The following is a 13389-nucleotide window of genomic DNA, read 5'->3' as shown; positions in this document are numbered from 1 at the left end:
TTGTTGTTGTTGGCATCCGTCTGTCTCAAGAGACAATGGCGTACACCTCCAGGGGTGAATTCAAACTGCTGGAGAATCACAGTGCCTGTGGGGTTGTGGAGACTGGTAACATAACTGCTGCCTCCCACATTGGTTTTTGCTCTGTTAGCAGCAGCAAAATGACCTCTCCACTGAAGAGAGCCAGTGTGGTGTAGTGGTTAAGAGCAATGGACTCATAATCTGGTGAACCGGGTTTGATTCCCTGCTCCTCCACATGCAGCTGCTGGGTGACCTTGGACTAGTCACACTTCTCTGAAGTCTCTCAGCCCCACTCACCTCACAGAGTGTTTGTTGTGGGGGAGGAAGGGGAAGGAGATTGTTAGCTGCTTTGAGACTCCTTCGGGTAGTGATAAAGCGAGATATCAAATCCAAACTCCTCTTCTTCTTCTCTTTAGGGTGCTAACCTGGGCAGCGTGTATGGAGGTCTTGGGCTGCCCAGACAACCAGACCTTCCTCTTGGCTTTGCCAATGTGGTCCAAAGGAAAGCAGAGCTATGCATTTGGCACCAGTACGGAGGTAAAATTCACATTTGTTGCTCTACTCACTTTTGCTTGTGCATGTGGCCCTTGGCCATTGTGCCCTTGTGCCATTGGCATGTGGCCCTCAGTAGGTATCCAGAAGGAAATTTGGCCCCGAGATGAAAAATGTTCCCTCTCCCAGCCTGACAGGCTACCATTGAGTCTCCCTGGTTCTCTGTGGGGACCACTATACCCACATTGACATATCCCTGAGCCACTGATGTTGTTGCACTGTTTTTTTTTTGTTTTTTATTCATAATAAATAATACAATATATTACAGAGGCCCTCATAATAATAAATGAAATTGCATTAAACAGGAAATAAACTCAGCAAGACACCGGCCAATGCAGAAAACAGCAGTCTTTCCCCGCCCAGCTCAAGTTATATAACACTTAGGAAAGGGTCAATGGACAGATCATTCTTTCTGGATTGATTTTCCTCGCACATCTCTGACTTTCCCCACAGCTGCAGGAGGACTGACTTTTAGTCCAGCTCTTCATCATACCTGTGCTCGCCTCTGGATGAAGCACCCAAAACAACCTTCCCTTTAATTGGGCTGCCAACCAAGCGAACAACAAAACTCTCCCCAGACATTTCAGGGACGTTTGTTTTTAAATCTGATTCTGTTGCCAATTTATTTTGTTCAACAGCCAGAATTGGAGGCTAGTAAGATTTTTGTTTCAAGCTGATTTTTCTTTTCTTGAAGTGAAATTCAGCTGCATCTCTCCCACTTAGTGCACCTGCAACGTGTCTTGATCTCCGAAGGTGACCCACCTCGTATCCTCAGGAGCTGAGCCAAATGGTCCATTTCACACACTGCTGCGTGAGTGACTGAGCTAGCAGCCTACAGTTGTGCCTGTTTTCTCTGTGGCCACACCTTTCCCCTGACCAAGGAAAAAGGAGTTGCAAGGGCCCAGAGCCACATGGGGAGAGTTTGTTCAGGGGCAGCAATGGAGATTACTCTCACATGTGATCTCCTGTGCAGATCCTTCACCCTTCAAGCACAGGCCGGGTCTAACACCTCTGCCAACACCAGCTGGAGCACCAAACCTCTGGATTTTATTGGCTCCACTCCCGCCAGTCCCATTCCCCCATCCCGACTCCTGGCTCTGCCTCCTCTAGGTCTTAACCTCTTGATACCTGGTCAAACGCAAATGCTAGCAATCCTCTCACACACCGACTAGAGGCAGAAGTGTCGAGCTGGAGCAAGGATGTCAACCTGCCTAAGGAAGGGGCCTTATGCTTTGTATAGTAGATCTAGAAATTGTTTCTCTTCCTTTTGCTGCTTGCTTGAACCCATGGAAGATGGAAATCAAGGCAAGGCAAGAGTCAGGATGTTGTTTTCCTTTTCTCCGTGAATGTGGCAGTCTTTTTCTCTAAAGGCTGGGGTTTTTCTGTGGGATCGTCTCACACAAATTCTCATCTCCCTGTCCAATGTATCACTCCATAAACCCCACTGTAACTCCGACCTGAGGGGTTCATGTGAATATTTACAGTTTATGTGGGCTGGAGATGTATTAAGCATACAAAAAAGGGCTAGTTGCAAGCATTATTGCATATATGAAGCTGGACCAAGCCTAGGAAATTCAAGCTCAGGCAACTTTGCCCCCAAACCCTGAAAGCCCAGAGTATATGTTGTCCTGCAGCCCATCAGGAAGGGAAATATAAGCTGCAACAGAAACTATTAACACACCCATCCCTCGCACAGTTGCAAAAGCTAAGGTGCCAGGCATAACTCTAGAACACTTGCAGGTCTTTGCCGGTCACGAGACGTTACAATACGATTCTTGTTTGGTGCGGCACTTTGAATGCCTTGTTCCCAAAACGGACTGTGCTCAAACCATCCATTTTCCAGCTTTCTTCTTCCCATGCACCCACACTCACACATGCACACACCCACACTCACAATGGTTATTTACACAAGTAATGTCCCCCTGATTCCCTCTTCGGTCCCCAGGCATCAGTGGTAGCTATCTTGGTTCTTTAAATTGCAAGGCATTTGGTCAGTGTTCATTTGGCATCAGGGGGTGTTCGAGTCTTCTCTACCTTCTCATCCAGAGCGTTCTCATTTGCAGGAGGCCATTTCTATGCTTTTCTCTTTCTCTTCCCACTCTTCTTCCGACTCGTAAGTGCCTTTCACAATGGCGACCCTCTCTGACATGTTCATTGGATGAGGCATCAGAAGGTAGTTGTAAAGCAGAGAAGCCACGATGCCTCCAACGATGGGGCCTACCCAGAAGACCTGAGGAACCAAGGGAAAGGAGTTAGAAGCTGTCCAAAGACTTCCAGGCTCCTTTGTGCCAGTGAGGCCAGAGCAGAGATGGTTGATTCATCTTGTGCCGTATCTTCCATGCAAGAAATGCCTCATGGGTTTGGGCAGAGGTAGGCAAGCTGCAGCCCAAGGCCTAATTTCAAAAGCCTTTTGCAAGCTAGCCACTCACACGCCCTCCAACATTTCTCCAATGAAAGTAGGGATGTCCTATTTAATAATAATGATAATTTTACCATTTATACCTCACCCATCTGATTGGATTGCCCCAGCCACACTAACAACAACATTCAACATTTAAAAACTTCCCTATGCAGGAGTGACTGCAGATTGCTTGGGGGTCGAATAACTCCATACCCTCCAACATTTCTCCAATGAAATTAGGGACATCCTAAGAAAAGACGGGACATTCCAGGATCAAGTCAGAAACTGGGACGGCTTCTGTAAATCTGGGACTGTCCCTGGAAAATAGGGACACTGCATTCTGACTTAGCTATCTGCACACAGTCTGCTAAGACGGAAGAGAGAGAGAGAGAGAGAGAGAGAGAGAGAGAGAGAGAGGGATTGAACGGGTAACACATAGTGAGAAAGAGGTGGAGGGGCAGAGAGAAATAGGAAAAAGGGAGTGGCACAGAGAAAATGCAGGAGAAGGGGTGACAGAGAGAGAATGAAAAGGGGTGAGAGAGAAAGAAAGAAAGAAAGAAAGAAAGAAAGAAAGAAAGAAAGAAAGAAAGAAAGAAAGAAGAGAGGGTAGGAGAGTGAAAGAGGTTGACACACTCGCTTTTGGCTCTAGCCCCACCCACTGCTGACTTCTTCCTAGCCCCCTGCCACCATGCAGCCCCCAACAGATTACTCCTAAGGGGATGTGGCTCTGCTATGTAGATAGTTGCATGTGGAGCAACAGAGAGCAACCCCTTCCTCTTTGGTCGGCCAGTCCCAGAACAGGAATGGGTGATGTCTGAACCTGAGGGCCAGACATTATAGCTATTTCCCCATGGTTCCTGCTTGGGCAGATCTTCTGATGAATTTCAAAGGAAGCAAAAGGAATTTTACTAAAATTTGCATAATTTCTCAAGGGTGCAATCTCTCTTTCTTCAAAAGCAAAATTTCACAGCAAATTTGGAGGTCCCTGGCTGGGCCAAAAGAGTCAAGACATTTTAAAGGAATCGGAAATGGTGGTTGGCAATCTGTACTTCCTATTTGGATTTCAACTCCACATTTTAGGGACCACAGATGCAGCTACAATATGAAGGAGAATATATGGGAAGGTGGCCAATTTCTGAGTCTTATATCACCACCATTGTGCTCATGGCATTGCAAATCTTGTTGAAATTTGGTGGCCCAACACAGTTCTAAAACATAGATGAAAAATTACACACACACACCAGAGTTACCCAACATGGTGCCTTGTAATTTAAAGCTCCCATTAGTTTCTGCCAGTATGATCAATATTTGGGAAGTTGCAGTCATCTGAAGGGAACCACATTGTCTATTCCCGCTGTGCATTATCTTTTACACTGAAATACTTCTGTATTAAAATATGTGTGACTTTGGTTTTGCATCCAGTAAACCCTAGCTGTGCAGCAGCCAGCGGCGTAGCGTGAGTTGTCAGCACCCGGGGCAACGCAAGTAATTTGCGCCCCCTAACCCGGGGCAAGGCAAGTAATCTGCACCCCCCAACCCCTAACCTGTGAGTTGCCGCTGGCGCTGCTGCCCAAACGACGCCGCTTGCCCGGAGGAGGAGGGGGGCAGAGAGGCGAGGAAAATGCAACGGCCCAGCAGCTGCAGCAGCGGCGGAGGCGGGGCTGTGAGGAGGGGCTGCCTGGCGCGTCCTCCGCGGCGAGCGCTGAGAGCCGCTGCCTGCCGGGCGCCTTCAGCCCGGACGCGCGCAAAGCTTGTCGGTTCCGCGAGACATGCGGCTCCGCTACAGCCTGCGCCCGAGGCTCTTCGGCGACTCCGGAGGCAGCGAGCGCGCCCCCCCCGATGTTGCGCCCGGTGCGGCCGGCACCCCTGGCACCCCCCACGCTACGCCACTGGCAGCAGCTAAGGATCAGTTTTCACTGCTTATTTCCTGTGACTGTCTTTTACTTCAGAGTGAAAAGTTCTAACTTCTTACCCAATGAGCACTGCTGAATCTTTTCATGACAACAGCAGGTCCAAAAGACCTGGCAGGATTCATAGAGCAGCCAGTAAAATAGATCTGTGGAGAAGAGGGGAGGTGTTCGTTAGGCATCTAAACATTTCTTGTAATTCCATTGTTTATAATCTTTTTTTAAAATTCAGTTTTGCAGTACACATTTAAATTCAAACATTAGACATAACCATCAACATTTAGGATTCCCTAAATCCTTTGCTTTTCCTCCACCCTTCCATGATTTCCATTTTCAATCTTTTTCAACTGCATCATATATTTTCTCTATTTTTCTTAAAGTAGTCCATTTTTACCTTCTTTTATAGTACATTACAAGCATTACTCAAATCCTGCCAAAGCTTTTAGCTGTTTAGTGTTCTCTTAGGTAATTTGTAAATTTCTCCTATTCCTTATTAAAGTTTCTCTCTTCCTGGTTTCTGATTTTCCTGGTCATTTTTGCCATGAAGCCTAGGATGGCGAAACAAGGCTAATATTCCGGAAATCCTTGTCTGAGACTCTGTAAAAGGATTCTGTGGAACTGTAACGACCCTTCATGTGGATTATTGGACTCTTTGAACAGACAGGTGGAATAGATACTTATACATGTATCTATGCATGAACTGACTAGAGAATGAACTGATCCACTGAGTCGTCTTCTTTTTCCGTTGAACTTTATGAGACTTCTGTTGAAATCTACAAATTGATACAATGAATAAGGTAAAGGGTAAAGGGACCCCTGATCATTAGGTCCAGTCATGGCCGACTCTGGGGTTGCGGCGCTCATCTCGCTTTATTGGCCGAGGGAGCCGGAGTACAGCTTCCGGGTCATGTGGCCAGCTTGACTAAGCCGCTTCTGGCGAACCAGAGCAGTGCATGGAAACGCCGTTTACCTTCCCGCTGGAGCGGTTCCTATTTATCTACTTGCACTTTGACATGCTTTCGAACTGCTAGGTTGGCAGGAGCAGGGACCGAGTAACGGGAGCTTACCCCGTCTCGGGAATTCGAAACGCCGACTTTCTGATCGGCAAGTCCTAGGCTCTGTGGTTTAACCCACAGCGCCACCCGTGTCCCTTGATACAATGAATAGTATACCTTATTTATTCAAAAGTACAGCCAGTTACGTTTTGTGTGTTTATTGAGTATGTTCCACGTAACCATAGGTTTGTTGTTGTTGCTCTGCGAAAGTTAGGCAATCCCTGCAAATTCTCCCTTCTGGCATTCCCCACACCATGGAGCTGCTATCAGATTCTCAGCCCGGCCATGCTTGGTGTGGTGCGAATCCTGCTTGTGTGCACAAGCACTTCCATGTGAATGCTGCATCTCTACACGAGGGCCATGGGTTCCCTGCCTCTGCTCTACCCAAACAGGCCATAGCTCTATAGTACATTGGTGCCCCGCAAGACGAATGCCTCGCAAGACGGAAAACTCGCTAGACAAAAGAGTTTTCCGTTTTGGAGGTGCTTCGCAAAACGAATTTCCTTTGGGCTTGCTTCACAAGACGACAATGTCTTGCGAGTTCCTGCTGGTTTTTTTCCTCCCCCCTTTTTCTAAGCTGCTAAGCTGCTTATCAGCTGATCCGATCAGCAGATAAGCCGCTAAAAGCCGCTAATAGCGCTAATCCGCTAATCCGTCAATGGGCTTGCTTCGCAAGACGAAAAAACCGCTAGACGAAGAGAATCACAGAACGGATTCTTTTTGTCTTGCGAGGCACCACTGTACAGCACATATTTAGCATGCAAAATGTATTTGCTTCCAATCCTGGCTTCTTCAGTGAAAAAGGTACCGGTAGTAAAGGATGAGAAATATGATTGTATGCAAAGCTAGTCCTGCTCAGAGTAGACAGACCTGTTAGTCATGTCTGTTCATTTCGATGGGTCCACTCTGAGTAGGGCTAGCACTGGATTCGACCCATACTCTCTGTCCGAAAACCCTGGAGAGCCATTGCTGCCAGGTCAAAACTGGGCTAGATAGGCAAACCGTCTGACTTGGCATCAGACTCTCCTTCCTTGGAGGTTTTGAAGCAGGGATTGGATGGCCATCTGCCATGGATGCTTTAGCTGGGAATCATGCATTGCAGGGGGTTGGACTAGATGACCCTTGGTACCCCTTTCAACTCTATAGTTCTATGATTTTATGAAGACTACTTCCTACTGCAGACATGGCAGAAGCCATAGGATTCTTTGCATGGAGCTCCCACTTCTCATCTCCGCCAAGCTAAGCAGTTGGCTCCTTACCTCTCTTGCCCTGACCTAGACACTGTGATCCACGTGACGGTCACCTCCAGGCTTGATTATTGTAACTCGCTCTATGTGGGGCTGCCCTTGAGACTGACCCAGAAACTCCAGCGGGTGCAGAATGCCACGGTGAGACTCCTTATGGGGTCTTTGCCACAGGATCACATTCACCTGGTGCTATACCAGCTGCACTGCCTCCCAGTGGAGTACAGGATCAGGCTTAAGGTGCTGGTTTTAACCTTTAAAGCCCTATACGGCCTAGGACCCTCGTACCTACGGGACCGCCTCTCCTGGTATGTCCCACAGAGGACCTTCCGGTCTTCAAACAAAAACATCTTGGAGTTCCCGGGCCACAGGGAGGTTAGGCTGGCCTCAATCAGAACCAGGGCTTTTTTGGCTGTGGCTCCGATCTGGTGGAACGCTCTGTCACAAGAGACTAGGGACCTGTGGGACTTGACATCTTTCCACAAGGCCTGCAAGACGGAGCTGTTCCGCCAGGCCTTTGGCCAAGTCACAGCCTGACCCCCTCCTTTGGTAATCCTCACAGAACTCTAGCCCAATGGTTGCCATTAATTTGATTTTGAATTGATTTTAGAATGAATTGATTTTAGAATGCTGTATTACTTTTATTGTTGTTAGCCGTTCTGAGCCCTCTGAGAGGGCGGGATATAAATAATTTATTATTATTATTATTCTCCCTGTGCTCAAGTGACTGTGGCCCCACATCACCCCCCAAGTGATCACCACTCAAAGCTACCATGATGTGGGGGGCTTTTCACTCTTTCCATCTCCACCTTCCTTTTGTTTCTGTACCACCACTTTGTTTTCCACGCAGAAGGTCGCAGGTTCAGCCCCTGCCACCTGCACCTTGGAGAGCTGCTGCCAAGTATTTCTGGACAAACCTGAGCTCGATGGACTAACAGCCTGACTCAAAACATCGGACAGCTCCCCATGTTCCTAAAAGAAAACCTGAGCAGAAAAACACTTACCCCAACAAGGTGGCCCAGAGTGACAGCCAGTCCGATAGATAGGGATGGGGAGCCCACATGGTCGCGCCGGCGGCTGTCAGTCGAGGCAAAGATGCACATAACAAGCATGAAAGTTAAGATCATCTCCACCACCACAGCCTGGCCTGCGGTTGTGTTGTTGCTGAGCTGTCAGGATGGAAGAGAAGAGACTGTGGTTACAATCTTGCACGTTCATCTCTGGAACTATCTCCTGCTCTAAACCAAGAAAAACTACTTCCAACTAAGTAGAGGTTACTCTTAAGGGTGGTTGTTAAGAAAACAACAAACCCCAAAGTGCAATAGGACTTCACGGTTGCTATTAGATTTCATTCCTCTGAGCTGCATTTCACTTTCTGCTTGGATGCTGCCAAGCTTGCTGGAGGTGTGGTGCTTAATAATACTAAATAAACAATTCAGTTCACTGAGCTTCAACAGAACTAAACTGGAATTATAAACCCCTCTCTATAGGACAGGAAAGGATCTTTAAGAAGCAACAGGAGTTGGAGTTATACAAGGCATTCATTGTTTTTTAAATGGTCTATCACTCTGTCCATCTTTTATTTCCTTTATTTATCTCTCTTTTGTTACTAATTTCTCATACAGCCTCATCAACCTAGCCCTGAGATATTATCTCTTGGCAAATGCTTTATCTCCTTCAAATGCTCTTTACAACAGCTAATTCCCCCTGAAGAACAATGCAGGGGGAAGCTATGGGATTTGCAACAATTCAGGAGAAGATCCGAGGATTCTCTTTTGGGCAGCCTTAAAATAATGTTCCCTGGCTCCATTAAATGAGTCTCTAGCTTCCATTTAGAAGAGGGGAGTTAGAAGGAACGATAAGCATTTGGGATTTACATAGGTATGTTGCAGGTCAATGAAATTCACGGGGGGGGGGGTAGATTTTAAGCCCTCTGGTCAAGCAGTTTGCATCTTTACACACATGAGGTTTAAGGTAATTCTTGATTTTGGGGCAGGTTTGTAATGCAAATATCAAACCAACAGTGGGCAGGTGGCTTATCTACATTACAAATGTTTCTCCTTCCAGTTTCCTCTTCTACACCGACAACAATCCAGAGCTACAATTCAGTGTTAATGTGGATAATAAAAAAATTCCTTCCAGTAGCACCTTAAAGACCAACAGATCTGTTGGTCTTTAAGGTGCTACTGGAAGGAATTTTTTTATTTTGACTATGGCAGACCAACACGGCTACCTATCTGTAATGTGGATAATGCAAGAGAGATTGAAATGCAGAGCAGTCCGAAGATTCCCTTTTGCAGTCTCTGCATGCTAACTAAAAGCTTAATAGGAACAGAAGAATGGTTGCTGGTGAAAATTTAGGAAACAAGGGGAAGTAAACTGGATCCTTAGCTACTGAACAAGTAGGTAAAAAGAATCTGATTTCCTTTGGTAGGAAATTTGTGCCCCTACAATGGAAACCTGGAACTTCCAGTTGCCTTTAACACTGACTCCCTTCCCTTTCCACAGCAGGCGCTGTAGCACTACAGTTTGACTTCACCCCTGAAGACGCACTCTTCTGTTGTTTCCCGAGACAGATCAATGCCAACCGACCAGCCTTAATGCCTTACAGATGCTTTGGATTAAAACTCCCCCCATCCCCTAGCTCTGCTGGCTGCAGCTGATGGGAGCTGCAGTCCAACACATCTGGAGAGCACCAGCTTGGCAAAGGGTGTTCTGAATTTCCCCACATCCTCCTCCTGCTGACTTAGCTGGTCTCTTGTACCTTTTCCTGTCCAGGTCTAATGAGGATTCTAAACCTTCCCGGATGGGTCCATTTAATTCAATACACAGACCAGGATAGAGTTTAGTGTGCTGAAGACTGGTGGATCTTTCACCTTCATCCTGGGCTGAACTGACCTTTCACAGGGATCTGAAGAGATCCATGCTCACACACGGGAAGCAAATGGGAAACTCTGTGTTCACAGTTGTTGGGCTTGTGTGTAGCTAATTTACTCTTCCTTCCCACATCCCTGAGCATAGTTCTGAATGCTGTCCACTGGACTGCAAGAGTAGCTTTTGGAGTGGGAAACCCAGCCAGATGGGCAGGGTGTAAATAATAAACTATTATTATAAATTATTATTCCATTGGGAAATAGTGGGAAAGAAGTCAATGCCTTTCCAAGAGGACACAAGGCAACATGCACCAACTGAGCATCAACAGTTTGAAATGGTTCCAAATTATTATCGTTTTGAAAAACAACAACTCTAAAAGGAACCAACATCTGTACATCTGCCCGCTCCCCAGATCATTCTTTAACTGGTAAAGCTGGAGTTAAAGAAAAAGTATAGCGCTCTCTCTCTCTCTCTCTCTCTCTCTCTCTCTCTCTCTCTCTCTCTGGGACTGGCTGACTCATTTGCTTGGATATGAGAGACCTTTGGAAGAAACGCCACATTGAAAATTACAAGGCACAATTAACCTGTCCTACCAGCAGACTTCCATGCCTATTCCTACTCTACAGCATAATGTGCTGGTGGGATCTCTTGTGCCACAAGCTCTTCAGAGGCTAGGTTCAGGTCTCTCCTGAGAAGCCAGTTCCCCTTTGAGGGGCACTTGCCTGCCCGAGGTGCCAAACCACCAATATCACGTATCTAATCCACAGCCACAGCAAGTACTTACCGCGTTGACTGCCAGGTTGCCACGGGCGTTAGAAGGAGTCACCCCATAAAGTATGCCTGCCCCGGCGATGGCACCGATCAGCTGGGCTGCAACATAGAACAATGTCCGGAGGAAAGAGATCTGGTTCCCTACAAAGAAGGCAATGGTCACTGCTGGGTTGACGTGGCCGCCGCTGATGGGACCAAATGTCTGTACCATCGTGGCAATGGCCAAGCCGAAAGCCAGGGCGATCTGGAGGACACTTGGCAAGGCCGAAGGCCACTTCAGGGCTGAGCCCAAACCGAAGAAGACGAAAAGCAGGGTGGCTAAGAACTCGCAGAAGACAGCTCGGAGAAAAGCGATGGTGCAAATTTCTTTTCTCATGGTTGCACTGGAGCAGGTGGAATGGCAATGAAGGTGTGAAAGTCTCTGCTCTGTCTGGGATGCCAAGGGAGTGAAGCAAAGTGCCGGGCCATACAGAGAGAGATATATATCTGCAGGTGCTGCAATAAAAGATCGTCTCCAGGTATGGGCGGAGCCAATAAATGTGGCCAGTCCTCCTCTTCCCCCTCCTGTTCCTGTGGAGTTTGGAAACTTTCCATCTTCAGACAACAACTGCACCTTCCTCTCTTGTAGGCTCCAATATTGGTGCTGATTTTCTTCTTTTCTCCTTCAGACAATGGGGTTTCTATTGAATAGCCTTGCTGTCATTAGATAACCACAATATTGCATAATGCCACAGAGATTAGCACCTTGTCTGTTTACCTTCTTTTCTTCTCTTTTCTTGTTCTTTCAGTTTGTAACACAAGGCATTTCATCTCTATTAAGCTTTTTTAATTTTTTAAAAATGCACTCAGATATTAGGCTTCTAATATGCCACTATTCCACCCTCCCCCTTCTCAGGGCTAAAGAGTGGAAAGTAATCGGGCAATAATTGTGGACAACTCTGCAGAACTGGATTCTCCAGTATGCCAGCACAGGTCTTGAATGAATTTCTTTTGAATTGTTGGTGTTTTTGGTAGTTTGCTCCAGAAAATGTGAAAGCTTTTGCCCTGTGTTCCTATCTATCAAAAATGAAGGTAAAATAAAACAATGGGTACAAATCTACATGCAGCCACTTGCTGGAGAGCCGTGAAATGTATCAGCAGTGTAGAGGTTTAGTTTACAACCTGTAAAGTTTCAATAGGAGTGCAGAACCCGGGGCATGTGTTTATTTAATACCATTTGGATAACTGCCCAGTATTACATGTTATCTGGGTGGCTCACAAAAATTAAAAGAAACACACACACACAATGCAAAACACTATAAGTAGTACAAAAGCAGCACTTGTTCTTGTTTGGAAGAGAAAAGAGCAAAACTATTAATAGCCCACCAAGCACAATTCATAAATTGAGACAGGTGGTAAAAGCACAGCTTGCTGACAAGACTGGATGATTAAAAAGGTATTTCAGCTAGTACTGAAAAGACCATAAGAATAGTACCAGGTGAACCTCTCTGGGGAGACTGTTTAGTAACTGGGGTGCCGCCACCAAGAAGGCCCTCTCCCATCCCCCTCACTTCATTTGGTGAGAGCACCCAGAGTTGGTCCTCTGAATAGGATCCGTCTATCTCTTTACCTACCTGACTGCACTGGCTGCCAATTTGTTTACTGGCCCAGTTCAAAGTGTTGGTTTTGACCTATAAATCCTTAAATGGCTCAGGACCACAACACCTCAAGGATAGCCTCTCCCCATAAGAACCAAACCCTGCCATCATCACCTGGGGCCCTTCTTCATGTGCCTGCTTCACAAGAGGTCCAGTGGGTGGGAACATGAGAAGGGGGCTTTTCTGTGGTGGCTTCCCATTTGTGGAATGCTCTCCCCAGGGTGACTTGCCTGGCACCTTCATTACAAATCTTTAGGCACCAGGTGAAAACATTCTTCTTCTACTGGATGTTTGGCTAATTAAACAAATTATGTGCTTTCAAACTTTGCTTGTGTGGGGTGTTCTTATTTTGTTTGTTATTATGTTCTGTATTTTTGTGTTTTTATCTCGTAAACAACCCAGTGATCCTCAGAAGAAGGGCAGTATAGAATAATAATAATAATAATAATAATAATAATAATAATAATAATAATAGAAACAGTTCAAGAGAATCCCATGGCCAACCATATCAAAAACCACCGAGAGAGCAATAAGGTTGTACTCCCCATGTTTCTTGGACCCAGTCCAATTCTTTCTCTAAATAGTGTCTGAACCCTAAATTTAATAAATACCGATAATAATAGTCTAAACCAGGCTGCTGTTTTAGTTGCACTGGGGAAAACATTCAGTTGTCTCCCACATAACTAATTAGGTATTTAGGGAAAGACAATTTAGACTGCAGAGACTGTAAGGAGGGAAGATTTGAGTGTGCCCAGTACTTCTTCCACATCCTTCAAAGCAACTGCATAGGGCTGCTAATTTGTTTTAGAAGGAGATAACGCTCATGAACTAGTTTGACCCTAAGCATTCACATGGTTGTCTATATTGCATTGCTCTTGTGCGTAGTGAAACCTCTCACATTGCTTGGATTACCTGGTTAACCACACAGAA

The 13389-nt window shown here is 46.2% G+C and overlaps 1 protein-coding gene across 1 annotated transcript; it reads right to left on the bottom strand.

Annotated features, from left to right (window-relative positions):
* Positions 1-793: 793 nt before the first annotated feature.
* LOC309522818 (aquaporin-5-like) lies at positions 794-12759 on the bottom strand. The gene is made up of 4 exons (XM_082206430.1): positions 10836-12759; positions 8182-8346; positions 4944-5027; positions 794-2800 (listed from the first exon to the last, which is right to left on the bottom strand). The coding sequence occupies exons 1-4, from the start codon at positions 11196-11198 to the stop codon at positions 2624-2626; spliced, it is 789 nt and encodes a 262-aa protein (XP_082062556.1). The 5' UTR covers positions 11199-12759; the 3' UTR covers positions 794-2623.
* Positions 12760-13389: the final 630 nt, after the last annotated feature.

The sequence above is a fragment of the Podarcis vaucheri genome (assembly GCF_965113315.1).
Source record: "Podarcis vaucheri genome assembly, chromosome: 2".
Classification (NCBI taxonomy): domain Eukaryota; kingdom Metazoa; phylum Chordata; class Lepidosauria; order Squamata; family Lacertidae; genus Podarcis; species Podarcis vaucheri.
This window is presented reverse-complemented; position numbering and strand designations above follow the sequence as displayed.

Excerpts from the sequence above, each read along its gene's own strand:
- LOC309522818 (XM_082206430.1), bottom strand. The coding sequence starts at position 11,198 with ATGAGAAAAGAAATTTGCACCATCGCTTTTCTCCGAGCTGTCTTCTGC. Across the intron at positions 5,028-8,181 it reads CTCTGGGCCACCTTGTTGGG|ATCTATTTTACTGGCTGCTC; the intron begins GTAAGTGTTTTT and ends TCTTCTCCACAG. Across the intron at positions 2,801-4,943 it reads GATTCAGCAGTGCTCATTGG|GTCTTCTGGGTAGGCCCCAT; the intron begins GTAAGAAGTTAG and ends TTGGTTCCTCAG.